A 16002-nucleotide genomic window follows, 5' to 3' on the forward strand; every position below is an offset into this window, starting at 1 on the left:
CTTCTTGTCTTGCAACTTGCAGAATGGCGAAGCATAGAACATGAGTTCCAGTGGTGACTCTTTCTTCTTTGGCATAATTTGCTAATTGTTTGTGACTTTGACTTTCACAATCTTTTGCCAATATGAACTAAATCTGATTGCATCTTCCACATCTAAAGTGTTGCTTCTGGTAGAACTTGGCATTAGTGGCTTTGTACTCGCTCTTGACCATTTCCCCAAACCAGGTGTTGTTCAACTTGAATTATTGTAGTTGGTGTCCAATTTTTTGGAAATGAATTTGGTCCTCTCCTGTCTTGTGATTGCATCTTTGAGGCAGGGGTCTGCCTTGGAAACCCTTGTGTGAGTTGTAGGCTTAATTGTTTCCTAATTGCTTAAACTGCTAAAGGCTTTCTCGTTCCTGTTTAGCTTATCCTTTCATCATGTAGATCCTGACCTCTGTCATAAACTTTCACAGAAGCAATGACTCTTCTGCTCTCAGTACATCAAGATCGTCGTGTCTCCTCAATGCATTGACACAATGGACTTAGTATACCTTCTGCTTAGACTCCGGATTAGCAATTTCTGCATAATAATTTTGTTTTCTGATACATCTTCTCCTAATGATTTTCAGGTTATTCACAGTTGCAAAGAATTTAGCTAGATATCCATCTAAGCTTTCATTTTCTACCATTCTCAAGTATTTCAAAGTCATCTTCTCTCACTGCTTGAATTTTTACAGCTTTCTGCGAACTTGTTTATCTACCTCTAAATTCTCTGCTCAAATAAATGTCTCCAAGCTCCCTCTTTTGCAGTCTTTTCATTTCTATATTGTGGGAGAGAGTCGATCGTGTTTATGCTCCTATAGTATACTAATGCGCTTGTGCATTCTTGATTTTGATTCCTTCTCTATAGATGTATGTGGATGTTTGTAATGTAGTTTACTCAGCTTCACTCTTTTCATATCGCCTGATCCAGTTGCAACTTCAGAGGATTAATTGATGATAGAGAGTTGATTCCAAACTTCTATTACTTCCCATAGATTGAATGCTATGAGAATAGTCTCCATTTTTTACAGTCCCATAAATCATAATTTTGTGCCATTAAACTGTCTGTGGAGTTCTTAAATCTCCTCCAGCTGAGCTTGATCTTACCATTTCATTGAAGTAATTAACAGTTTAGTCAATCTGTTTTTCACAGTTTACGCCCCTCTTAGGAATCAGGTTTGTGAGCTTCTGATACCATGTTCATTTTCTTAAGGTTTTTTATGAAGAAAGAATAAGCTTTTAAACGTGCAGAGAAGATTGTGAAGAAATTCTTGTATATTTTTCTATATTTCATCATTACAGCAAACTCTGCCTTTATACACAATTTATGTAACTGATTCCGTTATTTTAGGAATCAAGATCATCTCATCCATCCACTAATGGAGGGTCATGATTCTTACACGTGTAGGAATGATTGTAACAGTAAAAATTGATATAACTGAAAATACACGGTTTTTAACTGCCTTCTTAACTGTATTTTTAACCATAATTTCTTTCAACTTCTTCATCTTCTTTGAATACAGTTCACGTAGTCTTCTTCAAAGACGGTGATTTTCAATCACAAACTAATCAGCTTAGCTTTCAACAGTAATCAGTTGAGTTTCAGAATTCTTTTAAATTAGATTCAATAAGACATTGTTTGAGCCAATTTTTATTATTTTTCATTTTCGTTTTATATTTCTTGGTTTTTAATAGGCTAGTTTTGAGTTTATTTAAAGAGTTACAAAATATACAATAATAAAATTCTGTTGAATATAAAGTTATAAAATATACAATAATAAAATTTTTTGATAGAATTTTGATTCTTGTATTTACTGTTTGTTTATGTGTTTTTCTTATGTTGTTTTCGTTTACGTAAGTTTATATAATTTGGTTAGTATATAGAAAGCCAAACTTACAAGTGAATTAAGGTGGAGAAGAATAATATTTACAACTATCTTGAAAACCAATTAATAATTGAAGAACAATTTGCAGTAATTACAAAACTCTCTCCCTTTCAATGTCTTCTATTTCTCCCTGAACTTTTGTTTCTTAAGGAAGATCCGTGTCCGCCAGTAGATTTTCATCAAAGTGCAGATACACCCCACAATTTTTCAACTTGAAAGGCTTTTGGATCTCATGACCTACCTTCCTCCCCCTGTTGTCCACTTCATGGTGGTGGAATTTAAATGTAACTTCATTGCCAGAATATTGACGTAAATGATTTACCAATTCGAGCTCGTAGCGTAGAATCATGTGATCTGAGTCACATGTCTCCAAGTTAAGTGATAGAGCACGGCTTCCCTGGAAAGCGAAGACGCCTTCATCATCACCATCATGCTCACCGTTTTTACTCTTAACATGGTAATCAAAATATACATGAACATAAGAACGATCAACGAATTCATAAAGCATGTCATGGGAGGGAAGAGGGAGTAGAAAGATAAGGCAGAAAGCAATTCCCTTGAGCTGATGACAATTTGAGGGCAACTGTATGGTGAGTGAAGATCCAATTCCTTTGTCACCAAACCATTCTGGAATTTCACTCCCCGGTAGAACCAATAGAATTTTGCCAAGTGGGATCTCCTCTCCGGACTGTAACACAGAAGTCACATTCCGAAAATGTGATGAAGCAAGCAAGAGAGAGAGAAGAAAGATAGACGAGGTTAGGAGAGATACCTGAATTTTCAAAAGCATTACTGCTATCAGTGGTTTCTGATCCAATTTGAAGCAATTTGAAAAATCCAATCTAAACCATAATCTGCCGATATTGATGATTGATATCACGGTTTCTAGTGATGCACAGTCATGTGTTGATAGATTCTTGAGCGAAGGGGGGAGCTCAGGTAACGCTTTAATAGGCGTTCCATGCAAATTCAGATCTTCCAAACATACCATATCTTTGATAGATAAGGGTAGCTCTTTAATAGGCGTTCCATCTAAATTTAGAGTTATCAAAGATATCATATGCTTAATTAATGATGAGGGTACCTCTTTAATGCCTGTTTTACTCAAGTAAAGATGCTGCAAAGATTTCATAGGCATTGTGATTTCTGGGAGGGTCTCAAGTTTTGAGCAACCACTCATATCCAGCACGTAGAGTCTTGTGAGAAACTGGATTGATGAGGGCACCTCTTTAATAGCAGTTCCACTTACATATAACGTTCTTATATCCTCTGAAATCTCTGGAAACTTGGTCATCTCTGAGCAACCATCTAGAAAAAGAAGTTCCAATGTGCCAGTAACTGATTGTGGAACTTCTTTGATTGAAGTTTCCTCCAACTGTAACCATTTCATATTTTGTGAAATCGTTGGACACATGGTCACATCTAGGCACCGACTTATAAGAAGTACTTTGAGAACCTTTGAATCAAGCATTGGAAAACTTCTGAGATTATAGCAAAAATCGAGATCAAGTTCTTCCAGCTTGTCAAGATATTGAAGCGATGACGGAACCTCGGTTAAACTCGAACAAGCCACAAGGTATAAGCCTTCTAAATTTTTAGCCTTTGATAGATCTGGTAATTCCGTTAAATATGGAGAGTAAGATAGTTTAATTTTTCTTAAATTTCCAACATCCTGTCAACAGAAAAAGGCATAATTAGAAAGTTAGCACCTCCAACTACATATTTCTGATCATAAATCTGCAGCAATTAAATCATACCTGTACTCCAGTCCAAAGTTTTACAAGCTTGCTTCCGCATAGGTCAAGCTCGACAAGGTGTTCAGCACAAAAAAATGGCGGCAAGGATTTTGAAGGGAATCCATACCAGTGTAAATATACCAGCTTATTAGAAAGATATTCGAGGCCAGTAGGAGGAAGGTGCATTTTATCTTCGGAGGAATGACTGAGATAGAGATTGAGAAATCTAAGACGATCCATTATTGTGAAGGCATCAGATTTCAAGTGTATCTGTCTCGATAACATGGACATGTCCAAAGATATGCCTTTAACTTTTTGAGTTCCCTATAAACAAGAATAAAGAATAAACAAAAAACAATACAATCGACTCAAACACATCAACTTTTGAACAAATAAATGAACGACAGTTAATGGCTGTAACTTTAACCTTATTTTCCTCCAATACATGAACGACATCAGGTAGGTGACATAACCTGCTACGTTCGCCAGGAAAATTAGATTCTGCACGAACAATGTTAAATGCCATTTCTTGTAGTAAATCATGCATTTCTAGCAAGTTTTCAGTTGTAGTTATGAGACACTTATCAATGAGCGTGCTTATATCAAAAATCACAGGCCGATCATCAAAGCCATCTAATATTCTTGTTGCTCGGTTTTTCTCCCATCTTCTCAAGAAATGTGCTATGTCAAGAAATATGGATTTTTGTTCTGAATCCAACCCTTCATAACTAATTATCAACGCATTTTTTATTTGAGGGTTCTGAGCTAGTTTATTCAATGCACTGCGCCATTCTTCGATGCTTTTACCATAGAGAGAGGAACCCAAAACTATAAGAGCCAACGGATTGCCTTGTACATGACTTGTAATGTGTTCTATCAAGTCTCTATGATCAATTGTGGGGATGCAATTCTTCAAGGCTTTTGAGCTAAAGAGTCGAAGAGCTTCTTCATGGTTCAACCTCTCAACCTCGTATGTTCTCATCAACTACATTATTAAGCACTTGCTTGTCCCTACTTGTTACGAGAACTTTACTGCCCGGACCAAATGAACTGTTTCGTCCATCAAGCAAATCTTTCCATTCTTCTAAACGTATTAAATTATCCACATCATCCAGAACAATAAAAACCTTTTTTGCGACGAAGTCTATCCCTCACAAAAGAATCTTGAAAACTCAAGGAGCCCATGTTCAGAATTTCTTGGCCAAGCAGCTGTGAAAGAAATCTTCTTTGCAAATCAGATTGTTGCCTAAAGTTTTCAACAAAGATTCCTTCAAATCGAGAACGAACCTTGTTGCACACAACTTGAGCAATCGTTGTCTTACCGATACCACCCATTCCCCATATCCCTACAATGAGAACATCTGGAGATTCCATATTTAACAAGCACTCAACTTTGTTAACACGAACATCAATTCCAAATAGACCCGTAGTGTGACTTGAAGACATGGAATGAAATTTTTTCAAAACATCTCCAACGATTTTCTCAATAAATTCAGACTCCATCCTGACAAACAAGAAGAACACACATATATTTGTTTGTCAAAATGGACCGAACAAGAAGAAACAACAAACATATAAACATACTCACTCCTTAGTAGCTATATCTATACATAGTAGGCTGGTATGAGTAATTGAGCATCATTATTGGCAGTGGATAGTGCTAATGTAACACATGAATCAATGACGACATTTTCAACAGTGTCCGGATAGCTTAGAAATGATTGTGTCTTTACAATAGTAGTTCTATTTAAGGATGGAAAGCTAAGAATAGAAATACACAAAAGTCTTTCCTAAACTTATTCTTGATTTATAGTTTTCCTGATTTGTAATATTTGATTGCTAAATTAGTTCATGTCAACACTGCCCCTCCAGGTAGTGCAAAGATATTTCGTATGCCAAACTTATTGAGATAGCAATGAAACACTTTACTCGATATTGCTTTAGTAAGGATATTTGCTGAATGATCCTCAGATTTGGTAAAATAAAAAATCCCGATCTTCTCATCAAGTTTATGCTTAATGAAATGTCTATCTACATCCACGTGTTTAGTTCAGTCATGTTAAACTGAATTAATGGCTATAGAAATGTAGTTTTGTTGTCACAGTACAACTTGATTTCAGTATCCATAGGATATCTCAGGTTCTTAAGTAACCCTTTTATCCATAGTACCTCACATAATCCTTTGGTCATCCCCCTGAATTCTGTTTTAGCACTAGATAGAGCAACTACCTTTTGCTTCTTACTTTTCTAGGTTACCAAGTTTCCCCCAACAAAGGTAAAGTATTTGAAAGTAGATTTTTTTGTCAATCAGATTCCCAACCCAGTTTACATTAGTATAACCAATATTGTTAAGGTGATCATTCTTTAAAAAGAGAATTCCTCTTTTCATAGAAGATTTTAAATATCTAAGCACTTGCAATGCTGCCTCTATATGTGCTTCACTTGGGTTATGCATGAACTAACTGACAAGGTTGACTATATATATGATATCAAGATGTGTATGTGATAGGTAGACGAGTCTTCCCATAAGTTTTTGATATGGTTCTCTATTTGTGGGAATTTGATCCAAATATTCTGCTAAAGAATGATTATCTATGATTAGTGTATCCATAGGTTTGTATTCTAACATACCTATCTCAGCTAATAAGTCTAATACATACTTCCTTTGTGATAGGAATATGCCTAGTTTTGATTTGTATACTTCAATGCCCAAAAAATACTTCAACCCACTAAGATCTTTTATTTCAAATTCAATTGCTAGATACTTTTGTAATTCTAAAATTCCTTCTTCATCATACTTGTGACTATCATGCCATCAACATAAATAATCAAAGATATTGTTTTCCCCCATTTCTTTTTAGAAATAGTGTATGGTCCGAGTTGCTTTGGCTAAATCCATGCTTTTGCATTGCTAGACTGAATCTTCCAAATCATACCATAGGAGATTGTTTCAGTCCATAAAGTGATTTTGTAAGCCTGCCCACCATTTTTTTTTGTTTTTTGTTCTTTTAGTTAAACAAAGGGGAACATCCATGTATACTTTCTCCTCTAGATGTCCATGAAGAAATACATTATTTACATCAAACTTATATAAAGGCCAATCCAGGTTTGCCGCAAGTGATAGGAGTATCCGAAAAGTGTTTAGTTTGGCTATTGGTGAGAAAGTTTCCTAGAAGTCTATGCTATATGTTTACGTGTATCATTTAGCCACCAGTCTCGCTTTGTATCGTTCTACTGTCCTATCGACTTTATATTTCATAGTAAACACTCATTTACATCCAACTGTCTTTTTTCTATCTAGCAATATAGTTACCTTCCCGATATTATTATTCTGGAGAACCTTCATTTCATCATAAACAACCATCTTCCAATGTTCATCTAGCATGGCTTCTTCAATGTTTTGTGGGACATGTTCTGAAGATAATTTTCCTATAAAGACCATTGCTGCATCCGACATGTTATGGGCTGAGATAAAATTTTCAATGGAGTATCTAGCCTTTGTCCTTCTGTTTATGGTAAGTACCAGTTTGGGGGTATCCCCTGATTATGCTTGTGAGGTAAATTGTATTTCATAGAATCGAGTAATGTAGGAGAGTCGGGAGATCTTACATCAGTTATAGTGTTGGGAAGTCCTCATAATTTTGATTTTGGTCATGTTGTATGTTGAAAAGGGGGTTATTCGATGTGGCTTGAGTATGTAAGTCGGTGTGGTTGGTTTGCTAAGTAATCTCCAATTATGTTTGAGTGTGTCTTTTAGTATGGTCAGTGTGAACCCAATCTCATATCTACTGTTCATTTCTATTCTTTCCCTAGAGAATAGAAGGGGATGGTTTATTGAAGAAATAGTTGGTCTTAAGAAAGGTTATATTCATAGTAACATATAATTTGCATGAAAGGGGATCATAACACCATATCCTTTCATATGAGAACCATAGCCAATAAAGACACAATGAACAACATATGGATCCAACTTGGATCATTGGTGCTTTGGAACACGTACAAATATAACACAACTAAATATTTTTGGAGGTATATAGAGTGTTGAAGATAGTGTAACATTTCCTTCCAAAGTCTTGAGTGGTGTGTGAAAATTAAGTACTCGGGATGACATACAATTGAAGATAAATAAATGTCCCCATGACATCAGGCCAAAATCGTTGGGGCATATGAGCAGCTCCCATTATTGTTCGTACTGTCTCCAGTTTGTGTCTATTTTTTCATTTAATAATTTCATTCTGCTAATGAGTATGTAGACATGTAGTCTTATGTATCATGCTCTTGCTATCACAAATTTGTCTATACTTTTGACTAAAGTATTTGCCTTCATTATTATATCAAATATTTTTAATGCCCAAATAGAACTGGGTTTGTACAAGGGTGAAATTTATAAAAAAAACTAGTAGGACATCTTTCTTATGTTTCAACACGTAAACCTAATAGGCCCTTGTACATTCATCAATAAAAGTGAAACAATTTAAAGCCAGTAGTTATCATAACAGCTATAGGACCCTATAAATCAGAGTAAATAATCTCAAATGGTGTATTGCATTTATTATAATTGATAGGGTAAATTGTTCAATGACTTCTACTTAAGATACAATCCTTGCATTTGAAACTATAGAGCAGAACATTTTCAAATGAAGTAGGGAATAAATGTTGTAAATAGATGAATGATGGATGTCTTAACCGATAATTCCATAAACAAATGTCTTGTCCTTGCTATTGTGATGATTGAGCAAAATGAACTATATAATATAACCCTCATCTCTTAGTACCACGACCTAAAATCTTTTTCATGAGAACATCTTGAAACAAAGAAAATGAGGAGTACATTAGTACGCAACAATTTAAATTTTCTATTACTTGACCACTAATAGTAATTTAGTGAAGAGTAAAGGAACAAAAAGAGTATTAGGGAGAGTGAATGTGGTTGATAATTTCACTATTCCTCCCTTTGCTACATATATATCACTGTTAGCATTTGATATGGCCTGTTGTCGAGGAACTCAATTTGTTTTAAAGTCATTAGGATCATATGTCATGTGACTTGTCGTCCGTAAATCAATAATCCAATTGATTCTATTCTTAGCTTTCCATTGGATACTAAGTTCCCTACTCCAATAGTACTCTGTATTAGTAACACGTAACTTTGGTGTGCTTGTTTTTTCCATAATGAGTGCACACACCTTCATGGGCTTTTGGTCTAGCAAACAATGGCCTGTTGGAATTCAGTCTATGTGGACAAGGCCTGGGCCGAATGGTATGCTTATTAGATGATGATGGGCCAAAAAACTGTTCTGAGAGTTGCCACTAGGTCCAGCCCATTTGTTTGGGCTTATAAGAGTGAGGCCCTTGAAATCAACCCAACCTTCATCAACCTTCCTGCCACTTATGCCAGTCATCACGGTTTTTTCATTCAATAGCCCTAGGTTCCTCATGCATCCCCTTCTCATCTCACCTCAGTCCATGTTTATGCCTTTTGTTAGTAAATCGAAACTATCTCCACCTTCCTTCTACATCATTATCGTTTGCTTGGTGTTCTCTCTTCTTACTTGAGCGAAGGCTTGCTCGATCGATGGTAGAGGAATCTGTTGAAGAATATGTCGACGGGTCTGATCAAATTGATCATCTAGACCATTTAAAAAGGTATAAATTTGATCTTCTTGAATTATTTTATTGTATTTTTGATGTCCTCATCACATGTCATGGTCTTTAGGCATCTATAGTTAATCTCTCACTAGAGAGTTTGTAAGTCGATGCAGTAGTCTTTTAGAGAACCACTCATTTGTGTTGTTTGACTGACTTTGCTTTTTAGATTATATACCTAGACACTATCTCCTTTATCGAAGTAGGTTATGGCAATGACATTTTAAACACCTTTATCTATAGGAAATCTAATAAAATTCTCAATAAATTTGGGTTTAGAGAATTGATAATCCAACCTTTAACGATGACATTTTCTATTCTCCATTTATTGTATGTTGGGTCAATAAGTGCTGGTTGTATGATTTCGCCAATGATTAATCCAAGTTTGTCTCTGTCGAAAATATATAAACATCTCCATAATATGTGACCATAGTTCATAATTATGGCCATTGAATTTGATTCCACGGATGGCTATAATTAGCAACTCAGGGTTTTGGGTAGAGTTGGTTTGAGTGTCGGTTCTAGAATTTGTGGTTGTAATCTAAGCATGGTTGATGGATTGGGTTCTGCCATGTTTTAGGCTGTCTATGATTTGAGAGGAAGGAAAATAAAGGTTAGATTTGGATAAGTTGTTTTGATACCTTGTCAACAATGCCAAGATAACTTGGAAACAATTGTGTTTGTATCAATTTATTGTCATACTTTCTTATTGCATAGAACGTGTGTGTATACACAATAGTCGGTGTTTCTCTAAGAAAATCAATGAAATGCAAATGCATAAAATGTTTTCTCATGTCATTGTATATAGAATCATCTCAATAAAAAAAAAATCAAAAAGATTTCAAACTATGATTTATTTTATTTTCAAACACATCATAATCCTAATCCTGTTTCACCCTCAAATAAATAAATTATTAATGCCTCAATTTCAAGTGAAACTATAGAAGAAAACATTGATTGTCCTGATAAAATTTAATGTAAGGACTCCTATGTATCTGCTTTCTATCTCCTGAAGCTTAAGATCTATACTAGTGTTTCGCTACAACGTTTTCAAAATCAAATAAAATAAATATAGATTCACAGAGCTCATCATTCTCAATAATTTTAAATTAAATTTCAAATCCTCAACAAATGAACGAATATTTTCTTTTGGGATATATTTCAAGAGCTTACTCAGACTTCCCCAAGCTCCATCCAGCTAGAGTGGCTGTATCCGTCAAAGCGTCTCTGAAGCTCTGCACTTTGTCAATCGTCAAAGCTTTCTTCTTTGTAAGTCTAGCAAATGCATCCCCAAAGCTTCCTGTTTGATTTCTTACATGGGATGGATCAACCTGGTAGAATACCGGAATAACTATCTGTCCATTATTTTTTCTACGCTCAAAAATCTTTGCAAGCTCCTCTAAACACCATTTGGAGGATGCATAGTGTCACACCCCCACAAAAAATTTATAAAGGCACGACATCGGCTGGCGATTTTCGTTGTGTTCTAAGGATTTGGTTCTTTGGAGTCGCCACCTAGTATTTGGTCACTAGGAACCCTAACTGGTCTTTCAGAGATTCTAAGGCAAGGGACTGGTTGCGTAAAGGGAAGGTACTAGCACCCCTAATACGCCCTACCTAAGGTAAGCTGCTTGGTGTTTGGTTTGCTCCATAGTCTATGGTGTTGGTGTCTTCTAAACCCGTCAATTTATTTTGGATAGAAATCTAAGGAGATTCCATGTGCTATAAAAGCTCATTTTTTCTTTTAGTATTTCAAAAGTCGGTGACTCGTAAATCGCAAGGAAAAGAAGAAAAAAAAGAACGAAGAAAATTTCACAGTTACATAAAAAACAATTTTATACTTTTCACGACTCGTAAACCGTGGAGAAAAAAAATTAAAATTTTGAAATGTTCTCGATCGCAACCAAAGCTTCTTTCAAACATGTGCGTTGATTTATTACTCCCGATAATATTTTGGATGTTCGTCCTTTTAAGGATTTCTTCATCCAAACTGTCGCACCCAAAAAAAAAAAAAAATCAACGCGCGCGGCATCGGCTGGCCATTATTCGTTCAGTTTTGCTGATTTGGTTCTTTGGAGTCGCCACCTAGTAATTCATTGAGGGCTACTAGGAAACCTGATGTACTGGTCTTGTCAGAGATCGCGGGTAAGGGACTGGTTGTGGTTAGGGAAGGTATTAGCACCCCTAACGCACCCTACCTGAAGTAAGCTGCTTTGTGGACTTGATGTGTTAAAGAAGTTTTAAAAATTCTGTTCTTTCATCGAATTTTAGAAAATACAACTTACATGTAAGTTCATGATTCTTTATCCGTGATTAAATCGGAATATTAAATTCTTCTTTATTCCTGCAATTTTATCATAAAAAAAAAACATTCATAAACAAAAATACACACCACATTCACTTTCAAGCTTCGTGGACTTGACGTGATATTAAAAATAAAATTTTAGCCCAATTCTAAGGCTTTGATAAATCAGTTATTACTTTTCCAGACTATATGTAGATACATGTTCTACATTTTCATGGAAAATTCAACATGATTTTTATCTGTCCTTTAGATATTTGTGACTATAAATTAAATTCCCCTTTTTTTTTTTATTCAATAACATACATAAAAAAAATTACAATCACACACACATCTCCTTTTTTATTATTTATCACTCTCTTTTCTTTTCTTTTTCTTTTACATCTACATTTACATAATACAAATAAAAATTCAATACTAAACAAAAAAATTACATCAACCAACTTAAAATTACAAAAACAGCCCCTAAAACATCCTAAGGCTTCTGGAGTCCGTGGGAACAGTACTCGGGAACAGTGGCGGCGCGTCCTCCCACGCGCCACCGCCACTGCGACGCGTGGGTTCACGCGCCGCCTCAGAAAACAAACCGAACAGGGGGGGTCTGCAACGACCTCCTTCCCCTTTCTTTCCTCGCCGGCGCCGACCTGCAGTAACAACAGAAAACCCAACAAAGCAGTCGATTTTAATTTTTGTTCTTTGTTTTCAATTTATTTCTCTTCCTCTTCGTTTCGGGTCTGCTTCCCTCCGCCGATCTATTCTTGTTTCTTCTTCTTCTCCGGTGGCTGATCGTCGTGGAGGAGGAGACGATCTGGTGATGGGGAGGGCTGGATGTTGGAGGAGGATGGCGCTGCTGCCCGGGGAGCAGATCTGCCCTCCTTTGGTCTTGGTGAGCTGGCGGCTGGAGAAGGGAGCAGCTGAGAGGGGAAGATGCCCACGATCGGGCTGGCTGTTGGGTCTTCGGCGAGGACGGCTGGTTCGGGTGGAGACTGAGCTGGGTCTGTCCGTGGTCGTTGAAGCCGCGGTGGAGACGGGCGAAGGAGAAGAAACCCACGGGTCCAAACTGGGGAACAACAGTCGTCTTCAACAAGAAAAGGGAAGCTTCGACTGAGGGAAGATCGGTGCTGTGGGCGTTGTTGCTGCTGACGGAGGCGAGCTTGTCCGGTGTTGGAGGAAAGGATGGCAGTGGGATCGCCGGAGGGGAAGGAAGAAGAAAAAAATCCGGTGGGGGGGGGGGGCTGCTGTGGAGTGTTGTCGTGAGCAGCTGGGAGAGAAAAAAAAAAAGAAAAGGGGGCGGCGTCCTTTTGGCTTCAAGAGAAGAAAAAATTCAAAGGGAGCCGGGGGGCTGGCCAGAAAAAAAATAAAAATCAGAAGGAAAATATGGGGGCCGGCCGGTTTGGGTCCCAAAAAAAAAATAAAAACGGGGAGGGGGCGTCTGGCAGGTTTAAGGGAGAACAAAAAAATCAAAAGGTGGGGGCTGTTTGGCCGGGTAAGGAAGAAGAAGTGGGGGGTGGCCGGAAAAAAAATCAAAACCCAGTAGGGGCTGGCGGCTGATCCTTCATGTGAGAGAGGAAGCTGTTTAGTTTTTTTTAGGGTTTTCCCCCTTGTGTTGCCTCCCAAAATTACATAATGACCCCCCCTCCTAAATGTCAGTATAGCATGGTATTTATAGGAAAAAGTTTTGCTAGGTTTTCAAACTAGTCCCTCAACTTTTCCTTTCCTTCTCTTTTCCTCTTTTTTTTTTGTAAATTTTGATTTTTATTATTTTTTGTATTTTTTGAAAATGAGCAATATCAACGTCGACTCGATGAGGAAAATCAATGATTTTAAAATGACACGTGAAAAGTCGAACGCGTTCCAAAAACCTTTGAAAATTTAAATTCTTTTTTAGACGATGTTGAAAATGCTAAAAATGATGCAAATATATTAAAAACATATTTTTTGGATTTTTTTGTTATTTTTTTGCTATTTTTGGATTTTTATAAAAAAAGTGGGTCAAAATTTGAGTTACAACAGTTGCCCCCTCTTTACAATGCTTACGAAGCAAAACTCCTTAAAATTTTGCATAGTAAGCTTTGTAAAGAAAACAAAAGGAAAATGATTTCATTACCTTGGGCGACTTGCCCACACACTCACACTGGTCTATTTTCACGGGCGACCGCCCACACTCTCACACTGGTCTGTTTTCAGGGGCGACCTGCCCACACATACTCACTCTGGTCTATTTTCAGGGGCGACCGACCCACTCTCTCACACTAGTCTGTTTTCAGGGGCGACCTGCCCACACATACTCAAAATGGTCTATTTTCAGGGGCGACCGGCCCACACACTCACACTGGTCTATTTTCACGGGCAACCTTCCCTTTTGATTGGGCTTACCTGAGATCCCATCTGGCGATCTAACAAGAACAAAAATCGGTGTAGCTCGATCAACCTAAAATCCCATCTAGTGATTCTGCGTGATTAGGCTAAACTGAGATCCCTTCACCGATCCCCTTTAACCATAACCAAGGTCTGTGTGGTTAGACTGAACTGAGATCCCTTCACCGATCCCCTTCAACCAGAACCAAAATCCTTTCCAATTAGGTTAAACTGAGATCCCTTTGCCGATCCCCTTTAACCATAACCAAGGTGTGTGTGGTTGGGCTGAACTGAAATCTCTTCGTCGATCCCCTTCAACCAGAACCAAAATCCTTTTCAATTAGGTTAAACTGAGATCCCTTTGTCGATCCCCTTTAACCATAACCAAGGTGTGTGTGGTTGGGCTGAACTGAGATCCCTTCGCCGATCCCCTTCAACCAGAACCAAAATCCTTTCCAATTAGGTTAAACTGAGATCCCTTCGCCGATCCCCTTTAACCATAACCAAGGAACGTGTGGTTAGACTGAACTGAGATCCCTTCGTCGATCCCCTTCAACCAGAACCAAAATCCTTTCCAATTAGGTTAAACTGAGATCCCTTCGCCGATCCCCTTTAACCATAACCAAGGAACGTGTGGTTGGGCTGAACTGAGATCCCTTCGTCGATCCCCTTCAACCAGAACCAAAATCCTTTCCAATTAGGTTAAACTGAGATCCCTTCGCCGATCCCCTTTAACCATAACCAAGGAACGTGTGGTTAGACTGAACTGAGATCCCTTCGTCGATCCCCTTCAACCAGAACCAAAATCCTTTCCAATTAGGTTAAACTGAGATCCCTTCGCCGATCCCCTTTAACCATAACCAAGGAATGTGTGTAGTTGGGATAGACTGAGATTCCATTCGGCAATCCCCTCTAACCAGAACAAAAATCCTGTGTGTGGTTAGGATAGACTGAGATTCCTTTCGGCAATCCCCTCTAACCAGAACCAAAATCCTGTGTGTGGTTAGGATAGACTGAGATTCCTTTCGGCAATCCCCTCTAACCAGAACCAAAATCCTGTGTGTAGCTCGGTCAACCTGAAATCCCATCTGGCGATTCCCTTTAACCAAAGCTATATGAGATCCCATCTGGCGACCTCATTCAACTGGAACAAAAGAATGTGTAAAAAGTGGTCCCATTATAATGGGTGACCTACCCAAGTGGAAAGGAGGAAGAGTGGTCTCATTCTTATGGGTGACCTACCCAGGGGGAAAAAATATGAAGTGTGGTCTCATTGTAATGGGTGACCTACCCAGATGGACAAAATATGATGAAGTGGTCTCGTTGTGATGGGCGACCTACCCAAATAGAAAGAATGTGAAGTGCGGTCTCATTGTAATGGGTGACCTACCCAAATATGGAAAAAATATGAAGTGTGGTCTCATTGTAATGGGTGACCTACCCGAATAAAAAGAATGTGAAGTGCGGTCTCATTGTCATGGGTGACCTACCCGGATGAAAAAAATATGAAAAAGTGTGGTCTCATTGTCATGGGTGACCTACCCGGATGGAAACAATATGAAGTGTGGTCTCATTGTAATGGGTGACCTACCCAGATGGAAAAAATATGATGAAGTGGTCTCGTTGTGATGGGCGACCTACCCAGATGGAAACAATATGAAGTGTGGTCTCATTGTAAAAGGGTGACCAACCCAAGTGGAAGATGTGATATGACAAAATGTGAAAAATAGGACTTACCTGGCGAAGTCTTTGAGGGGATGACAAAAGAAGGGCTAAAAAACTTGAGGCTTCCTGACTGCAAGGTTGATCCTTTCATTTCTTTGGGATTTTCCTAATGGTAAGGTTTATCCCATCGTCCTTTTATTCCATGATCAAAACTGATTCTTTATTATCATCACCACAATGCTTCTTTCTCTTTCCACCATCTTGCTGAACCTCATTAAGGATTTTCCTGTAACAATTCAAAAATATGTGCAAATGTTTTTTTTTTTTTTTTTTTTTTTGAGGTTAGATGATATGCATGCATCCTTACCTGCTTTGAAATATAGGCC

At 37.8% G+C, this 16002-nt stretch overlaps 1 protein-coding gene across 1 annotated transcript; it reads right to left on the bottom strand.

Annotated features, from left to right (window-relative positions):
- Nucleotides 1–2054: 2054 nt before the first annotated feature.
- LOC118027981 (disease resistance-like protein DSC1) lies at nt 2055–5109 on the bottom strand. Its single transcript, XM_073408134.1, is given in 6 exon segments — nt 2055–2597; nt 2682–3581; nt 3667–3963; nt 3965–4630; nt 4668–4729; nt 4773–5109. Coding segments are annotated over 6 exon segments (2715 nt in total). The 5' UTR covers nt 5020–5109.
- Nucleotides 5110–16002: the final 10893 nt, after the last annotated feature.

This window comes from Populus alba, chromosome 3 (assembly GCF_005239225.2).
Source record: "Populus alba chromosome 3, ASM523922v2, whole genome shotgun sequence".
NCBI classification, from domain to species: Eukaryota; Viridiplantae; Streptophyta; class Magnoliopsida; order Malpighiales; family Salicaceae; genus Populus; species Populus alba.